Source organism: Oncorhynchus tshawytscha, linkage group LG18, assembly GCF_018296145.1.
Source record: "Oncorhynchus tshawytscha isolate Ot180627B linkage group LG18, Otsh_v2.0, whole genome shotgun sequence".
Classification (NCBI taxonomy): Eukaryota; Metazoa; Chordata; class Actinopteri; order Salmoniformes; family Salmonidae; genus Oncorhynchus; species Oncorhynchus tshawytscha.
Window position 1 is genome coordinate 37,225,053 of NC_056446.1, and position 19,620 is coordinate 37,244,672.

The 19,620-nt window shown below is 42.9% G+C and overlaps 1 protein-coding gene across 1 annotated transcript in view; it reads right to left on the reverse strand.

Moving 5' to 3' along the window:
• Positions 1 to 2,450: 2,450 nt before the first annotated feature.
• LOC112217947 (poly(A) polymerase alpha) overlaps positions 2,451 to 19,620 on the reverse strand; it is a 28,697-nt gene continuing 11,527 nt past the window's right edge. The window contains exons 9-20 of the mRNA XM_042301003.1: positions 17,147 to 17,285; positions 14,678 to 14,750; positions 14,039 to 14,159; positions 12,081 to 12,165; positions 7,874 to 7,927; positions 7,558 to 7,677; positions 6,127 to 6,236; positions 5,779 to 5,900; positions 5,322 to 5,597; positions 4,848 to 5,177; positions 4,237 to 4,308; positions 2,451 to 3,869 (exon numbers count right to left, since the gene is read on the reverse strand). Of these exons, the coding sequence (XP_042156937.1) occupies positions 3,774 to 3,869; positions 4,237 to 4,308; positions 4,848 to 5,177; positions 5,322 to 5,597; positions 5,779 to 5,900; positions 6,127 to 6,236; positions 7,558 to 7,677; positions 7,874 to 7,927; positions 12,081 to 12,165; positions 14,039 to 14,159; positions 14,678 to 14,750; positions 17,147 to 17,285 (1,598 nt within the window). The 3' untranslated portion in view covers positions 2,451 to 3,773. The remainder of the gene's footprint in view (positions 3,870 to 4,236; positions 4,309 to 4,847; positions 5,178 to 5,321; positions 5,598 to 5,778; positions 5,901 to 6,126; positions 6,237 to 7,557; positions 7,678 to 7,873; positions 7,928 to 12,080; positions 12,166 to 14,038; positions 14,160 to 14,677; positions 14,751 to 17,146; positions 17,286 to 19,620) is intronic.

Below are 19,620 nucleotides of genomic sequence, written 5' to 3' on the forward strand. Positions count from 1 at the left end.
TTAGTTGATCAATTGAATCAGCTGTGTAGTGCTAGGGCAAAAACCGAAACGTGCACCCCTTCAGTTCTCGAGGACCCGAGATGGGGAAACAGCCGGGGTAAGAAAGAGTCTACTGGGGTGTTATGCGACTGTGTTGTAACATCTTGCTGAGTTTTTCCTCACGCAGTCGTGGCGCACTTTGAACAAGAACACAAGCATATCTTCTCAACAAGGCAGACCTTTATTTGTAAAAAAAAAAGAAAAAAAGTACAATACCTCATCCTTACAAATACGCCTAAGAAAGAAAAAAAGTACAATACCTCATCCTTACAAATACGCCTAAGAAAGAAAAAAAGTACAATACCTCATCCTTACAAATACGCCTAAGAAAGAAAAAAAAAAAAGCGTTCAACTGAAAAAAAAAAAAAAAACAGCATTGCCTAAGAAAGAAAAAAAAAGTACAATACCTAAGAACAGGGGACATGACATGTAAGAACAGGGGACATGACATGTAAGAACAGGGGACATGACATGTAAGAACAGGGGACATGACATGTAAGAACAGGGGACATGACATGTAAGAACAGGGGACATGACATGTAAGAACAGGGGACATGACATGGCATGTAAGAACAGGGACATGACATGTAAGAACAGGGGACATGACATGTAAGAACAGGGGACATGACATGTGAAGAACAGGGGACATGACATGAAGAACAGGGACATGACATGTAAGAACAGGGGACATGACATGTAAGAACAGGGGACATGACATGTAAGAACAGGGGACATGACATGTAAGAACAGGGGACATGACATGTAAGAACAGGGGACATGACATGTAAGAACAGGGGACATGACATGTAAGAACAGGGGACATGACATGTAAGAACAGGGGACATGACATGTAAGAACAGGGACATGACATGACATGTAAGAACAGGGGACATGACATGTAAGAACAGGGGACATGACATGTAAGAACAGGGGACATGACATGTAAGAACAGGGGACATGACATGTAAGAACAGGGGACATGACATGTAAGAACAGGGGACATGACAGGGGACATGACATGTAAGAACAGGGGACATGACATGTAAGAACAGGGGACATGACATGTAAGAACAGGGGACATGACATGTAAGAACAGGGGACATGACATGTAAGAACAGGGGACATGACATGTAAGAACAGGGGACATGACATGTAAGAACAGGGGACATGACATGTAAGAACAGGGGACATGACATGTAAGAACAGGGGACATGACATGTGAAGAAGAACAGGGGACATGACATGTAAGAACAGGGGACATGACATGTAAGAACAGGGGACATGACATGTAAGAACAGGGGACATGACATGTAAGAACAGGGGACATGACATGTAAGAACAGGGGACATGACATGTAAGAACAGGGGACATGACATGTAAGAACAGGGGACATGACATGTAAGAACAGGGGACATGACATGTAAGAACAGGGGACATGACATGTAAGAACAGGGGACATGACATGTAAGAACAGGGGACATGACATGTAAGAACAGGGGACATGACATGAACAGGGGACATGACATGAAGAACAGGGGACATGACATGTAAGAACAGGGGACATGACATGACATGTAAGAACAGGGGACATGACATGTAAGAACAGGGGACATGACATGTAAGAACAGGGGACATGACATGTAAGAACAGGGGACATGACATGTAAGAACAGGGGACATGACATGTAAGAACAGGGGACATGACATGTAAGAACAGGGGACATGACATGTAAGAACAGGGGACATGACATGTAAGAACAGGGGACATGACATGTAAGAACAGGGGACATGACATGTAAGAACAGGGGACATGACATGTAAGAACAGGGGACATGACATGTAAGAACAGGGGACATGACATGTAAGAACAGGGGACATGACATGTAAGAACAGGGGACATGACATGTAAATGGTAGTCATTGAAGAGAAACATCTGTACATGTTGATTAACACACTGTAGCTTGACAGTGGTCTTCAGATTCATCATCACCATACAAGTCCACACGGTTAGCACAAACAAATCCAAACAAAAGTATCGTTTTGTTTATACATCTAGAAAATATTGAGAAAGTTAAAATGTTAAAAGTCAGGACACATTGTTTGTAAACTTTAAAAAAAAAAAAAAAAAATGAAAAAAATCTTGTTACTTTGTTTGCTAATCCTACTAACACATTTTAAACCCGTTGACTATTCCCACAAAGTCCACACCCATTACGACGTGAACAAGAAAATCCTAAATGAATAACCAACAAAGACAATTTTTTTTTTTTTACGAACTAAACCCTCTATGCAATGTTAGAATAATTATCTTGATTCAAATCGCACCATTTTATGCAACAACAAAAAAATAAACAAAATTCACCAAGGCGAAAGATCCAAGTCCTTTATATTCTAATCAAAAGAAAAGCTTTCTTTTTCATCATTTTAATGTTATTGTACAAGACAGACACTAATGGTTACTGTACAATGCATGTATACATAGAACAAATGTAGTTTCTATGCCCATTCTAATCATTCTATACAATGTATATCTGAACACTTCAGTCAGACACCAGACCACCTCTCTACTCTACACTTGGCCTACAGCACTCTGCTACTGCCTTTTCTTACTGTAGCAGTCCTCGGACATAAATCACAGATAATCTCAACGTTAGCGTGAATGTAGAAAGATGACTAAACTCTTAACTCCTTTTTTTTTTTTTGTCATCTCTAGATTATAAACATGCATCCTAGACAAGAGAAACTACGCCATCCTGTTCACAGAGACATTCTGAGATATTCTGGTTTTTTTTTTTGGTCAAAGTTATTGTGTTGTACATGTACACAAACCTGATGTAGCTCCAAGCGTATAGCTGCAGGCGATGACAGCGTGGACATCTTTATGATGCGCCCCCTCATTTCACTACCTGTATACCCTGAAGCCCACCTCATATCCCAACAGTTACCTGACAGACAGCGACTACCTGTCCGTGGATTATAGACTGATACAGAACGACAGCCGATTCCCTTTATATAATGACCAGGGTTATAAGTAGTGGACTATATAGGGCCTTCAAGCCAGTTCCACTTTTCATTGGTCCAGTCTAAAAAGGAGATTGATTTAGACCTGGGACACCAAGACGTGTGCAATTAGTTACCAGGTAGAATAGAAAAGCAGCAGGCTCCTCGTAGGGGTCAGAGTTTATTAACCCTGCTATAGGGAACAAGGTGTCATAACCTGTAGTCATCTCTAATCCGTTATAGAAGACCGGAAATAACAGGTTCGAACTGGCGTACGTGAGCACGTCTGTCTGTCTGCAGAGTCACGGTGACATCTTTGTGCAACATTCTACTCCTTCCAGCAGCTCTGGAAGAAGTAGGATGAAGATGCCTAAATGGTTAAGGTGACGACACAGGGGAAGGTAAAGCTGATCCCAGATCTGTGCCTATGGGACAACTTTAAATTTAACCAGTAAGGTAGAGGTTGGAAGCTGCCTGGGAGAATCCAGTAGAAGGGCAACATCGCCCTCTTGTGAAGATAGTTGCAACTACGCCCTGCATGTCAACTGACAATGTCCCTAGTCGAGAGAGCGCTGTCTGTCTAGTCGCCTGTGCGTCCGCCCTGTCTGTCTATGTGTCTGTCTGCTGCACTGTGGGCATTCCGTGGCAAAGGACAGAGGACAAGTAGGTCTTAGAACATCCACCGTAGCGGTCAGGGGTCGGGGAGGCTGGATTGGTGCGTCTGTCTGGCCTCTCCTACCTGCTGAGACGAAGCTTGATAGAGTTCTTGACCACTGGAATGGGGTTGGCTGGCAAGAGAGGCACGTCAGACAGATCCGTACTCACCATTCTCTGAGGGGAGAGAGAGATTATTAAGTTGTTGTTTGGCTGCAAAATGCACAATATAAACAGACCAAAGTGGAGAAAATTACCTGTAGCCTACCTAGAATTATATATAAATGAGAGAGAGAGAGAGAGAGAGAGAGAGAGAGAGAGAGAGAGAGAGAGAGAGAGAGAGAGAGAGAGAGAGAGAGAGAGAGAGAGATACTCTTTTGTGAGTGTAATATTTACTGTTCATTTCTAATTGTTTATTTCCCTTTTGTTTTTGTCTATTTCAATTGCTTTGGCAATGTAAACATGTCTCCCATGCCAATAAAGCTTTTTGAATAGAATTGAGCGAGAGAGAGAGGGATGAGAGACACAAAAGGAGAGCTGATACCGTAATGTTTGCCTCCATCTTCACTTCCCCTTCAGAAGCCGCCATCTCCTCAGATATACTGTCCTCATTCACCTGGCAACACAAGGGCCCACAGAACAGTTTATCACAACTATCATTGACCTGGCAACACAAGGGCCCACAGAACAGTTTATCACAACTATCATTGACCTGGCAACACAAGGGCCCACAGAACAGTTTATCACAACTATCATTGACCTGGCACTTTATCACAACTATCATTGACCTGCAACACAAGGGCCCACAGAACAGTTTATCACAACTATCATTGAACTGGTTTATCACAACTATCATTGAACAGGGCCCACCCACAACTATCATTGAACAGTTTATCACAACTATCATTGAACTGGCAACACCAGGACCCACCGAACAGTTTATCACAAGTACTAGGCCGGGGCAGTATACCGTATACCAAGGTATTTGGAAAAAGCCACAAGATGGTTTTTCAACACCATCCAAACTATTTATTTGAAGTTTTTCAATAAATGTGAATATCTGTAGTCAACTTCTGCAGTACAATAGGAGACGCAGAGACATAAAAATGGTATCCATACATGAAATTGGGCCATGATGATAAGCTTGTTGTGTACCTCTGCCTCCACAGAGGTGCCCCCCTCTCCCTCTCCAACGCTAGCTGCACCACTATCCTCTGTCTTTGTCTCTGGGACTATGGAGGGGTCCTCCATCTGGTGCTCCTTAGGGCTCTTCTCCTCCAGCACCTCCTGGTTAGGGGTCTTGTGGGCCACTGGGGGACCTATGGTGGGGGGAGGAGAGGGCGTCTTTTGGGCCACTGGAGGACCCATGGTAGCGGGAGGGGAGGGGGTTTGGGGGGCCGCAGGGGGACCCATGGTGGGGGGAGGAGAGGTGGTCTGGCTGCTGGGGACGGAGTCTCCTGAAGTCTGTCTCTCAGTGGCTGACTCCTACAGGAAACAGAGGAGAACATTATCAAACAGGATCAATAACTGGAGTCTACTGTCCCAAAATGGCAGCAACAAACACCTGCAACAACCTTTACATTGTGTTACATTCTGTAAACTCCTGGCAATTCATATCGAATAGAATACCTCAGAGTCTGATTTTAACCTCTTCCTCTCTTCTTGCATAGGGGAACCAGGTCTCTTCACAGCTGGCGGACTCATAGTGGAAGCTTGGATCTCTGGTTGGCTGGCTGCTGCCGCGATGGGACTGGGAGGGGGACCTAGCGGGCCACTCTTCACTGGGGTCGACGTGGGCACTGCGGCTGACAAGGCTGTGGGGGAGGGCACTGACATGCTGTTGTCACTGTCGAGCGATAGGTCCAGACTACTGTCATTCATCTGACGAAGCCCCTCTGTAGAGTGCTGGAGGACAGAACAAAATGACACGGGTAACAGGAAGCATGCAGTCAGCGAAATTAGAGACAGAGTATCTGTTCCACTTCTATAGAGTTAAAAACACCAGCTGAAGATGCATATCTGAATGGTCAATAACATACGTAGGTTGATCAGAGGTGGAGGATAAGGAAATGGGAGTCTGTCGTACCTTCCTGCGTTTGGGCATGACCAGGCTGGGCAGTAGCTGATGCAGTTGTCTCTTCTTCACATGCATGGCCTGGATCTTCATGTCTGCCTCAAACATCTTACTGCTGATCGCCTGGCGATACACTGCAGGAAACATTTAGAAAATAACTAGGATTATGGTCCTTGTTATAGAACATTAGCATCAGTTTGTGTCAAATAATAGATACAATAGATACAAATAGAGAAAACAGGACAATAATCCAAATCTGGAACGTTTCTAATTCTACATCCCATTTCGTTCCCATGGCGATCCCATGGCGTTCCCATGGCATTCCCATGGCATTCGACTGTTTGAGTGAGGTGATCATACCCGTGTCAGTAAAGGACTGGATGTCAATGGTCAGGTCAACGTTGAGGTTCTCTGATGTCTCCATCTTCTTAAAGATAACCCCTATCACCCACATGGTGCTGACCTCCTCTCTGAGACAGACAGAGACACAGAGACAGAGAGACACAGAGAGAGAGAGACACAGAGACACAGAGAGAGAGAGAGACACAGAGAGAGAGAGAGAGAGAGACACAGAGAGAGAGAGACACAGAGAGAGAGAGAGACACAGAGAGAGAGAGACACACAGAGAGAGAGAGACACAGAGAGAGAGAGAGAGAGACACAGAGAGAGAGCGAGAGACAGAGAGAGAGAGACAACAGAGAGAGAGAGAGAGAGAGAGAGAGAGACACAGAGAGAGAGAGAGAGACACACAGAGAGAGAGAGACACACAGAGAGAGAGACAGAGACACACAGAGAGAGAGAGACACAGAGAGAGAGAGACACAGAGAGAGAGAGACACACAGAGAGAGAGAGAGACACAGAGAGAGAGCGAGAGACACACAGAGAGAGAGAGACACACAGAGAGAGAGAGACACAGAGAGAGACACACAGAGAGAGAGCGAGAGACACACAGAGAGAGCGAGAGACAGAGAGAGAGACACAGAGAGAGAGAGACACAGAGAGAGAGAGACACAGAGAGAGAGAGAGAGAGAGAGAGAGACGAGAGAGAGAGAGACGCAGAGAGAGCGAGAGACACAGAGAGAGAGCGAGAGACACACAGAGAGAGAGCGAGAGACACAGAGACACACAGAGAGAGAGCGAGAGACACACAGAGAGAGAGCGAGAGACACAGAGAGAGAGAGAGACACACACAGAGAGCGAGCGAGCGACACACAGAGAGCGAGCGACACACAGAGAGCGAGCGAGAGACACACAGAGAGCGAGCGAGAGACACACAGAGAGCGAGCGAGAGACACACAGAGAGCGAGCGAGAGACACACAGAGAGCGAGCGAGAGACACACAGAGAGCGAGCGAGAGACACAGAGAGAGCGAGAGACAAAGAGAGAGAGCAGAGACACAGAGAGAGAGCGAGAGACACACAGAGAGAGAGCGAGAGACACACAGAGAGAGAGAGAGACACACAGAGAGAGAGAGAGACACACAGAGAGAGAGAGAGAGACACACAGAGAGAGAGAGAGAGACACACAGAGAGCGCAGAGAGAGAGAGAGAGACACAGAGAGAGAGACACAGAGAGAGAGACACAGAGAGAGAGACACAGAGAGAGAGACACAGAGAGAGAGACACAGAGAGAGAGACACAGAGAGAGAGACACAGAGAGAGAGACACACAGAGAGAGACACACAGAGTTATAAAAGAAAGAGACCTTGTCCATGGTCAAGTAAGAGTTTGTTACAATCTTGCATAAATAAAATAAAATCAATCAAATGTCCCAGCTCAATAACAAACTCACTTCTCCCTGCTTTCCCTGGGTCCAGGGAATGACTGGGGGTTGACATGGGCCAATGTTATGAACTCATTCTTCTCCAGGTTTCCCACAAGGATCCTGATCTTAGACTCAACTAGACCAACCCTGCAGGGACAGAGAAAACAGTACTTTTAGCAATCTATTCCCAAACAGTAGTCTGATAAAAGACCCATCTTTTGGCTTTAGGAGCAACATTGAAACAGATGAAATGCAAAACATGTTACACACCAGATCTCCACCCCTCATCATCTAATGCTCATCAAGGTTTTTCCAGTTTGTATATGTCTTTGTCAATACTCACCATTCCAGGTGCTGCTTCTCGGTGGGGGCGCTTGCTAGCAACACAATATAATGCCTTGGAACATAAGAGACAGAACAATACCATTACACCCTAAAAGACAGAGGCCAGGCAACGAACCCAGGCTAGGAACCCAGGCAACGAACCCAGGCTAGGAGAGAGGCACTTAGAGGCCCGGATCAGATCGGCACCGCTCTCACAGCATGTCATGGAAATATACATCTTTTTTTTTAATACATTAAAAACACACTTCTCTCAAACTGCTACAAACTACAGGACTAATAATACCAAACTGTGTGTTAAGGCAATAAATGATAGACACACAAACATCAATAGTCTACGTGATACTGTCTTACAGCAACACGTCACAGTATCAGCTACAACTGCTCCACAGCACATCAAAACTAGTCAGATAAAACCAATAGAACTAACACAATCATTTACTCTCCAAATCATCATGTCAGAGAACGAACCTGATTCAGTCTAGAAAACATATGTTCCACAATATTAAAAAGTATCCTGATAGTCACTATTATACTAAAACTGAGCAAAACTAGTAGTCTGTCTGTGTACAATCTCTCTACGCAGTTACCACGGTAGCCCCATAAAGTTCTCTCTACGCAGTTACCACGGTAGCCCCATAAAGTTCTCTCTACGCAGTTACCACGGTAGCCCCATAAAGTTCTCTCTACGCAGTTACCACGGTAGCCCCATAAAGTTCTCTCTACGCAGTTACCACGGTAGCCCCATAAAGTTCTCTCTATGCAGTTACCACGGTAGCCCCATAAAGTTCTCTCTACGCAGTTACCACGGTAGCCCCATAAAGTTCTCAGTTACCACAGTAGCACCATAAAGCAGTTACCACAGTAGCACCATAAAGTTCTCTCTATGCAGTTACCACAGTAGCACCATAAAGTTCTCTCTATGCAGTTACCACAGTAGCACCATAAAGTTCTCTCTATGCAGTTACCACAGTAGCACCATAAAGTTCTCTCTATGCAGTTACCACAGTAGCACCATAAAGTTCTCTCTATGCAGTTACCACAGTAGCACCATAAAGTTCTCTCTATGCAGTTACCACAGTAGCACCATAAAGTTCTCTGCAGTTACCACAGTAGCACCATAAAGTTCTCTCTATGCAGTTACCACAGTAGCACCATAAAGTTCTCTCTATGCAGTTACCACAGTAGCACCATAAAGTTCTCTCTATGCAGTTACCACGGTAGCACCATAAAGTTCTCTCTATGCAGTTACCACAGTAGCACCATAAAGTTCTCTCTATGCAGTTACCACGGTAGCACCATAAAGTTCTCTCTATGCAGTTACCACGGTAGCCCCATAAAGTTCTCTCTATGCAGTTACCACGGTAGCACCATAAAGTTCTCTCTATGCAGTTACCACAGTAGCACCATAAAGTTCTCTCTATGCAGTTACCACGGTAGCACCATAAAGTTCTCTCTATGCAGTTACCACGGTAGCCCCATAAAGTTCTCTCTACGCAGTTACCACGGTAGCCCCATAAAGTTCTCTCTATGCAGTTACCACGGTAGCCCCATAAAGTTCTCTCTATGCAGTTACCACGGTAGCCCCATAAAGTTCTCTCTATGCAGTTACCACGGTAGCACCATAAAGTTCTCTCTATGCAGTTACCACAGTAGCACCATAAAGTTCTCTCTATGCAGTTACCACAGTAGCACCATAAAGTTCTCTCTATGCAGTTACCACGGTAGCCCCATAAAGTTCTCTCTATGCTCTGTGTGGAACAGCTCTTCCTTGCATCTTGTTCAAAACCACCTCACTGTTCGTCCAATCACAGGAGCTTGTACTCTGATTATTTCCCATGAGGTTACAATATTATAATAGGTTTAAAATGACAAGTAGATGATAACGGGAAGGATAGTTTTTCATTTTCAGGCCACATTGAAAATAAAAAAAGGTCTGAGCCCGGGATAAAATGACAAGATTTATTTAAACAACAGTACAGAGAAACCAGTAAAATCAGCAGGACGCCACCCAAGCCAGCAGGATGGTCTGATTCTGAAATCTATTAATCAAGCCTGATGTGTAAGACTCTAACCTGGATGGCAATCAAAGTGGAATTACTCCTCTAATGCTCCTGTCCAATCCACAGGCTGGATGTATTTATTCACTTAAAATGATCATCCATTTTTTCAGGCTCTCCAGTGCTATAAAAGGCCAGAATGTCCTGTTGTATTGTCTCCTTTTCTCAACCAGCATCCCAGAGGAATAGGAGTTGTGTTAAAGGCAGGGTGTGCTGTCAACAACCCAGGAGGAGTTGTGTTAAAGGCAGGGTGTGCTGTCAACAACCTAGGAGGAGTTGTGTTTAAGGCAGGGTGTGCTGTCAACAACCTAGGAGGAGTTGTGTTTAAGGCAGGGTGTGCTGTCAACAACCTAGGAGGAGTTGTGTTTAAGGCAGGGTGTGCTGTCAACAACCTAGGAGGAGTTGTGTTTAAGGCAGGGTGTGCTGTCAACAACCTAGGAGGAGTTGTGTTAAAGGCAGGGTGTGCTGTCAACAACCCAGGGGAGGAGTTGTGTTTAAGGCAGGGTGTGCTGTCAACAACCTAGGAGGAGTTGTGTTTAAGGCAGGGTGTGCTGTCAACAACCCAGGAGGAGTTGTGTTTAAGGCAGGGTGTGCTGTCAACAACCCAGGGGAGGAGTTGTGTTTAAGGCAGGGTGTGCTGTCAACAACCCAGGAGGAGGAGTTGTGTTTAAGGCAGGGTGTGCTGTCAACAACCCAGGAGGAGTTGTGTTTAAGGCAGGGTGTGCTGTCAACAACCCAGGAGGAGTTGTGTTTAAGGCAGGGTGTGCTGTCAACAACCCAGGAGGAGGAGTTGTGTTTAAGGCAGGGTGTGCTGTCAACAACCCAGGAGGAGGAGTTGTGTTTAAGGCAGGGTGTGCTGTCAACAACCCAGGAGGAGTTGTGTTTAAGGCAGGGTGTGCTGTCAACAACCCAGAGGTGGTGTGCTTAGCCAGGGTGTGCTGTAGGCAATATAATCAACATTTTTCTGGCCAAGAAAGGGTGGATGGATCAAACTGATTTGCCAGAAGACTTTGAGGGTATTTCACATCAAATGGAGCACTCCAGTAATGGACCATTTTGGTAAATGAAGGAGAGGATTGGATCACTAAACTTTCTATAGAACACTTAAGACAAAGGGGAGGGGATTGGACAACAAAAAGGCTCTGCATTGTGAAAATAGGCCTACACGTTGATTGGGTAACAAAACGCTCTGCATTGTGAAAATAGGTCTACACGTTGATTGGGGCTGCAAAAGGAGCAATGCCTCCCTTCCAATGACAGCAGTGCCTCTTGGGTAACAGAACTGTGGCCACTGTCCTATCATCATGCTCTTGCATACCACTGATAAACCAATTAAAAACGTATATATATATATATATATATATATATATATATATCTAAAACCTATGTAAGCTATCTAAGAAAGTGTTCTTAACTGACTTGCCTAGTTAAATAAAGCTGAAATGTAAAAATAAAAATACATTTCTCTACACACAGATTTCAACACAACATTTCTCTATACACAGATTTGAGCAGAACTGCTAGTGGCTAATGCTGAGTGGCTAATGCTAGTGCAACAATTTACGGATTTATCATGATAAAAAAAAACTACAATAAAAAAAACATGTCTACAAAATCAAGACTAACAAGAAATACATTGTGCAAATTGTGAACTAAAGCATTTTATTTGGGATTTGATAGGACAATATAACAAGACAAGGAAAACCAGGAGATGGTTTAATATAGGAAACTGTACAACTGAAGTACCTACCTTTTAGTAAAATATACAAACATCAAATATTGAGTTGTGCTTACATTAGAGACGCAGTCTATACTAAATATTACTGAGACACTGGGCTTCAGGCCCTGCATAACGTTAACATAGTATTTGCGTTTATGATAATTGCTTTGTGAATCAAAGAGGATGCTTAGGTAAGAAGAAAGATTATTTTGAGTCTTGTATGAAAGCCTGAAGTGTATATTTAATAATTACAAGTAAGTCAAACTGAAGGAGTGGATTACATATACAATTGAATATAAAAAGAGGAAAAGGAGAGCTTCACATTTACTGAAAAGTACGTTGGTATATTTAGAAAATAGAAACCTTTATTGAAATAGTTGGTTTGTCTCACCATGTGTGTCCCACAGGATGAGCTGCTTAATACATACTTGTATTTCTGAAAGAAGTTTGGTGCTTCAAATAGTTTGGACCACTCTGCTTTATTCTGCAAAATTTCATCTGTGATGGACAGACCTGTGGGAGGAAGGAAACCTTGTTTACCAACAGGGAGAAGGAGGAAGGAAACCTTGTTTACCAACAGGGAGAAGGAGGAAGGAAACCTTGGTAACCAACAGGGAAAAGGAGGAAGGAAACCTTGGTAACCAACAGGGAAAAGGAGGAAGGAAACCTTGGTAACCAACAGGGAAAAGGAGGAAGGAAACCTTGGTAACCAACAGGGAAAAGGAGGAAGGAAACCTTGGTAACCAACAGGGAAAAGGAGGAAGGAAACCTTGGTAACCAACAGGGAAAAGGAGGAAGGAAACCTTGGTAACCAACAGGGAAAAGGAGGAAGGAAACCTTGGTAACCAACAGGGAGAAGGAGGAAGGAAACCTTGGTAACCAACAGGGAGAAGGAGGAAGGAAACCTTGGTAACCAACAGGGAGAAGGAGGAAGGAAACCTTGGTAACCAACAGGGAGAAGGAGGAAGGAAACATTGGTAACCAACAGGGAAAAGGAGGAAGGAAACCTTGGTAACCAACAGGGAAAAGGAGGAAGGAAACCTTGGTAACCAACAGGGAAAAGGAGGAAGGAAACCTTGTTTACCAACAGGGAGAAGGAGGAAGGAAACCTTGGTAACCAACAGGGAAAAGGAGGAAGGAAACCTTGGTAACCAACGAGAACCAAAGGGAAACTTGTTAACCAACGAGAACCAAAGGAAAACTACCATCGCTCAGTCAGACTGCTCTATCAAATCATAGACTTAATTAGAACATAATAACACACAGAAATATGAGCCTTAGGTCATTAATATTGTCAAATCCGGAAACTATCATTTCGAAAACAAGACGTTTATTCTTTCAGTGAAATACGGAACCGTTCCGTATTTTATCTATCGGGTGGCATCCATAAGTCTAAATATTCCTGTTAACATTGAAGGTTGTGCAATGCATGTCATAATTACGTAAAATTCTGGCAAATTAGGTGGCCCAAGCTGTTGCCCTGACTCTGCGTGCAAGAGAAGTGACACAATTTCACCTGGTTAATATTGCCTGCTAACCTGGATTTCTTTTAGCTAAATATGCAGGTTTAAAAATATATACTTCTGTGTATTGATTTTAAGAAAGGCATTGATGTTTATGGTTAAGTACACATTGGAGAAACGACAGTCCTTTTTCACGAATACGCACCGCATCGATTATATGCAACACTTGACATGCTAGATAAACTAGTAATATCATCAACCATGTGTAGTTAACTAGTGATTATGATTGATTGATTGTTTTTTATGAGATAAGTTTAATGCTAGCTAGCAACTTACCTTGGCTTACTGCATTCACGTAACAGGCAGACTCCTCGTGGAGTGCAACGTAATCAGGTGGTTAGAGCGTTGGACTAGTTAACCGTAAGGTTGCAAGAGTGAATCCCCGAGCTGACAAGGTGAAAATCTGTCATTCTGCCCCTGAACAAGGCAGTTAATCCACCGTTCCTAGACTGTCATTGAAAATAAGAATGTGTTCTTAACCGACTTGCCGAGTTAAATAAAAGGTGTAAAAAACAAAAATAAAAACCGGCCAAATCAGTGTCCAAAAATACAGATTTCCGATTGTTATGAAAACTTGAAATCGCCCATTCCGATTAATCGGTCGACATCTATTAGGAACCCCTTCAAAAATAACTAAAAAAAGGCCAGACTAGATGGAATTGACTTGATATGTCAAATTTACATTTGACGAAACTTCCCTTTGACATCAATGTATCATTTATGTGAATGTTTGAGTAAGTTTCTCACTCAAGTCTCTGAAGTTAGGACAGCGATATGAGGGGTTTTGTATAAAAAGAGCACAGAGGGGCCTGTGGATGCAACAGTTTGTGTATAAAAGTTAGAAATCGAGACGGCCAACGGACCCTGTTTGAACTCGTCCACCATGACAGCCCGTGTGGAGACGGAGACGTTGTAGGTGGAGTTCTGCTGGGGGTAGGCTGGTGTGATGATGGGCATCAGGTGGTACCGGTCACTGGGTGTCACCTGGAACAACACAGTGACACATTCTCAGAGTTATATCCTACATGGTAATATAGGGCCACTAGCAGGGTTGGAGTCGGAGTCAATTTCATTTAAATTCAGTCATATCTTACATGGTAATATAGGGCCTCTAGCAGGGTAGGAGTCGGAGTCAATTTCATTTCATTTCAGTCAGTTGTATGATATATTAAGCCTCAAATGCAGTTGAATCAAATTGTTTGTAGTGGAACAGATGAAATAAGTAACTGACTCGGTTGAGATCACAGGTAAAACCCCTGGCCCTAGACTTTAAATGGTTGATACAAGTGGGATGTGTCTGTGTCTTGGAGGAACGGGTGTTTATAACCGCTTTAAAAAAAATACATAAATACAAATATTTATATTTATTAAAAAAATAAAACTCACTTTAGTTGGCAGCTCAGCTAGTAAAATGCTCTAGGCAGTTAAGTTCATGTTTATGACAGTCCTTGATCTATTAGTGTTGCTCAGGAAAGGACTTGTATCAGCATGATCAACATTACCCTGGGGTCCCAGACTGGCAGGTTCAGGTTGCAGTCCTCTGGCTGCTTCAGGAGAACAGGGTTGGGCCATTCCCTGCAACACAACACAATTCAAGTTCAGTGTGATGATACAGACCAAGTATAGCATCAGTCAGCCAATCCTTTGCACTAGCCATCTTGTTTCGCTATGTTCCTAAGAAATACAGGAGTAATTAAGGCTGCCAAAAGCACCAAGGACCGAGAAAATGTGATGACAATCAGGGTTTCTCTGGATCAAAAAGGGCAGGGGGCATGGCAACAAGGACCGTCGGCACGGCTACATTTTAGAGGCCTCCATCTTGGCACTGTAGAGATATTGCATTCTTAAGCCAATTGCCCCAATTCTATAAATATCTCTATAGAGCAAAGTTGTAATTTATTTTTATTTTTTTAAAGCTAATTTTCTGCAATTCTACACATTTTGCCATGGAGCAGAGTGAAAATGTTGCAGTTTTAAAAGATGTTCCCTGCAATTCTGTGCATTTTGCCATGGATAAAGCTTTGTTCTTTTGCTCAAACATAACAAAATGAACACAGCTAAATTCATTGTTTTTGGAATTTTCAATTCTCCGACTGTCTAGCTTTTATTTTGGTGATTGTTAGTTCTGAAAGACTAGATTATATATATAAAAAAAAAATAGAATGTAGAAAAGATAACCGGTGGTTTTAGTCCTTTGAGTTTTAGTCCCGCTTCATAACAGGGTTTCTGGTAGGCGGGAAATGCCGGCTTTGGCCCTAAATTGTTTTATTTAAAGACAAATAAATAAAACAGTTGCCGGCAAATGACAGGGAGCAAAAAAATAAAAAAATGTTAAAAATAAATAAATATATATTCATTGATGGAAATGGATTTGACAGTCATGCTTATTGGTCAATAGTGAGACTGTTTAGTATAATGGAGTGGAATTAAATGGACTTTCCTTAGTTATCATGCATCTATTTATAGTTGGATTCTAGCTTGAAACATACTTGTTCAGGTTACCATACCAGAACTTATTGATTACGTCACATGTATAAGGAATGCATACAGTATGATAGATGTCAAGGAAGGTAAATAGGAACTAGGTGTGAAAAAGGTGTGTTGAAAGTTACTGAGTGAGAAAAAGGGGGAGTGCAGAAAGATCCTATTCTGTTAAAAGATGTTATTGTTGAATATGAACGTTCCTAAGGAGGGAGGCAAAGGGCAACAGCGTAGTGTCAGTTCTTGATAAGGCAGACCAGTTTCTGAGGAATCATGTCTCTGCAGCTGTATGACCCAGTGGGTGATTAAACTTGGTTTGAGCTTTTTCTACTCTGTTTGTTCAGAACCGAACATTATCCAACACAACTATCACACGTGCACTATGCCATTAGACCCACAGCATATTTTGAGCAGGATTTATCCTGGAGCTCATCAGCTGGTTGCTGCACGATTAAAAAGAGCTATTTTTTTTCTCTCTCTCTCAACTGGTAATTGAAGTGCACCTCCCAGTCACCATTTAAGTGCAGGCAACATGCAATCAGCGAGTGACCCACCACTTTACAATGTGAGCTGGAGGCAGTATGCATTTCGAAAACACACTTAAAATTGTTTGAAACCTGATTTTTTTTCCAAATGAGGCATGTCTTACCTTGCTTCAAATCAGCCTATAAACAAAATCTGACAATTGAAACGTTTGAGGTAAATAGATTATTATTATTTTTTTTTTTACATTAGGCGACGCGTGAGTTTCAAGTTTACAATTGACCCTACCATTTTATATGCCAGTTATGATCATATGCCCATTTTCATGCAACAGTTTCATTTAAATAATAATGTGGTTAATCATACAATTATAGAAGTAAAGTAATAAGGGACCATCATCCTCTGCCATATGGACACATTGATACATCGTGATCCATTGGCGGCAACAACAAAAATGTTCAAAAAATGTATTAAGAAGACATTTTTATTTACTATGACGGCCTATACCGGCCAAACCTGGACGATGCTTGGCCAATTGTGCGCCGCCCTATGGGACTCCCAATCTCGACCGGTTGTGATTACAGCCTGGAATCGAACCTGTAATGATGCATCAAAGCCCTGAGATGCAGTGCCTTAGACCGCTAAGCCACTCGGGAGACTAAAGAAATGAGAGCATGGAACTCATAGCCTATAGGCCAATGTAGCAGTAAGTCTATAACTTTCATTGATCTTTCACACTGAGGACGGGTGATTATCGAGACATGGTTGGAAATATTTTTACAAATAGCTCACTGTGAGGAACTATAGTTTTAAAATATAATTTGTGATTAATGTAAAAAAATATATATATATTAAAAAAAAACGGACACGTTGTCCGGCACCACGGAAAACCCTCATTCATAAACACCTCAGACAAAAACCGACACGTCACTGGCAAAGCACAGAAAAACAAATGACCATCTGAAAACAGGTCACAGAGTTCCGCCTGAAAGAGAGAGACGTCTCACCACTTAGAGAAGACGAGGAAAAACTTGTGTACGAGGGTGGAGGCCACGGCGTTGGGGTAGAGCTGGCAGGTCCTGGCTACCAGCATGGCCCAGGAGACTCCACCCAGGAAGCCCAGGATGTTACTGTAGATGTTATGGCCTGGAGGAGAACAATAACATAACATTAGGTGTATATATATAAAATGGTGTTGGGTAGAGCTGGTGGGTCCTGGCTACCACTAAAGAGGTTAGATTTGTTGTTGCCCTACAGGGCAGTTGGCAGAATAGAGGTGAGTTGTAGTAGCCGTAACAGCAGTAGATACATTAGGGGTTTAAACGGAAGAAGAGAAATACCACGAACAGGTCCCAATCATGATGTTGCGGTAGCGGAGGGAGGAGACAGGGAAACAGCCCTTTCCTTAAGAAAAGTCAGAGGAGTGAGTAAACCCCAACTTAAGTTATAAATCACCTGTTAAAAATGTGCTAGGATTTATAAACACATCCATAAATATCTTCAGAAATGAGACAGATCCTGGTTCTGTTGAGTGTTTGTTTAATAGTGATTCCGTGAGCTCTAAGATTCACACAACATCTGTCAGATAAAGCGATTTCACCAATTCAACGTTTTTAAAATCTTTTGCCATGATGTAATAAAGGTGTAAAAAAATAAAAAAAAACTCTCCGGGATATTCCAGATTGTATTTAGTGTTTACACGGTTCTAAACGGTCAGGATTCTAAACGGTCAGAGGGCTAATCTATAGGTCCACCAAACACATGTAAAAATCTAACAGCCACTCAGACTTTTAACCAGATAAAATATTTTTATTACGCTAAAATTAAACCAACAACAAAAAATGATCCTTTGTAAATGTTCCTAAAACAAATGTATTTCTAGTGAGAAATAAATGTGGTATATTGTTTCCATTTCATTTTTTTGTGACCAAAATATCACAGATCCAGCCAGGCACTGGCAGGTGGAGGGTGTTTTAGGCCCTGCTAATCTAACAGCACCTGTTTGACAGACACTGGCCTAACACGTACCCAGCGCCAACTCCTCCTACCCTCCTTCTTAATATCAGGCTACAATCATCCCCACAAGTAGACCAAGCTTGTATAACCACCATCTAAGTGTCCTGTGAGCACGTCCTGTTTAGCTGTTATAACGTAACTTACTTGGGCCTATACTTCAATATCAAACATTCATTTGTTTGTGTCATCACACAGCATACGAGTCATTCATGCCTTTAAATACAAAAAGTATTTTTGGTTTTAAAATAAAATAGGGGGGGGGGGCCTTAAATAATTAAACAAATAAATCGCAACATGTCGGCTAAAGCAACTGTATCATCTTTCCTGTGATGAAGCTTTGGAGGCCTGTTGGAATAGCTCCTCTGGGATTACTTAATTTGTTCAGTGTTGTTTACTGTTCCAGACAGTGGCACACATACCCATGCAGGCTCAGAGAAGCAGCCTACCCATCTTCCTGCAGGCTCAGAGAAGCAGCCTACCCATCTTCCTGCAGGCTCAGAGAAGCAGCCTACCCATCTTCCTGCAGGCTCAGAGAAGCAGCCTACCCATCTTCCTGAGAAGCAGGCAGGCTCAGAGAAGCAGCCTACCCATCTTCCTGTAGGCTCAGAGAAGCAGCCTACCCATCTTCCTGCAGGCTCAGAGAAGCAGCCTACCCATCTTCCTGTAGGCTCAGAGAAGCAGCCTACCCATCTTCCTGTAGGCTCAGAGAAGCAGCCTACCCATCTTCCTGCTGTCTTATTTTAGAAAAACCTCACACCAACATTTCACATGGCCAGTGGATTCTCCAGTAGTTTCCACAACCATGTCTAATGTCTTCCACACATGACTTGTCCGGCCCAAATCATTCCTCAGAATTTGAGTCTGGCCAGGTATAAGACCAGGATGAGCAGTCGAGACCAGCCGGGTGGTCAGAGAATGACAACTTTAAATCACTTGGAATTTTATTTGTCGTTTTAAATGGAAAACCCGATTAAAACGGCAGTTTCAAAGCGTAAAGAAAAATATATATTCATCACATCTATAGTATACAAGCCGATTCACATTCGATGGTAAGTGAGCCATTTGGCCGTACATGAATGATCACCAGGCACCAGTGTAAGTTAGCTGGTCCTGCAATTCAGCTGTAATTCCTTGACGGTTCTGCCTCGTCTCCCAATAAGCTTGGCGAATCCTATGCCATATCACTAACAGCCATCTAGCTTCTAAATAGAACTAAAGGGTTGGGGGTCGAAGGGAATGTTTTTTGATTGGGCTTAGTTTTACACAATTTTAAAAATAAAAAAACTACAGTCACAGCTAGAGAATCAGATTCAGTACCTGCACCTGACTGGCCTTACATGCCAGTGAGTGACTCGCTCTGCGGCTTTCATTGTCTTGCTGTTCCCTCAAGACAAAATATGATTGGAAAGTCAGAATTAAAGTCAAAATTATGATTGGAAAGTCAGAATTATGATTGGAAAGGCAG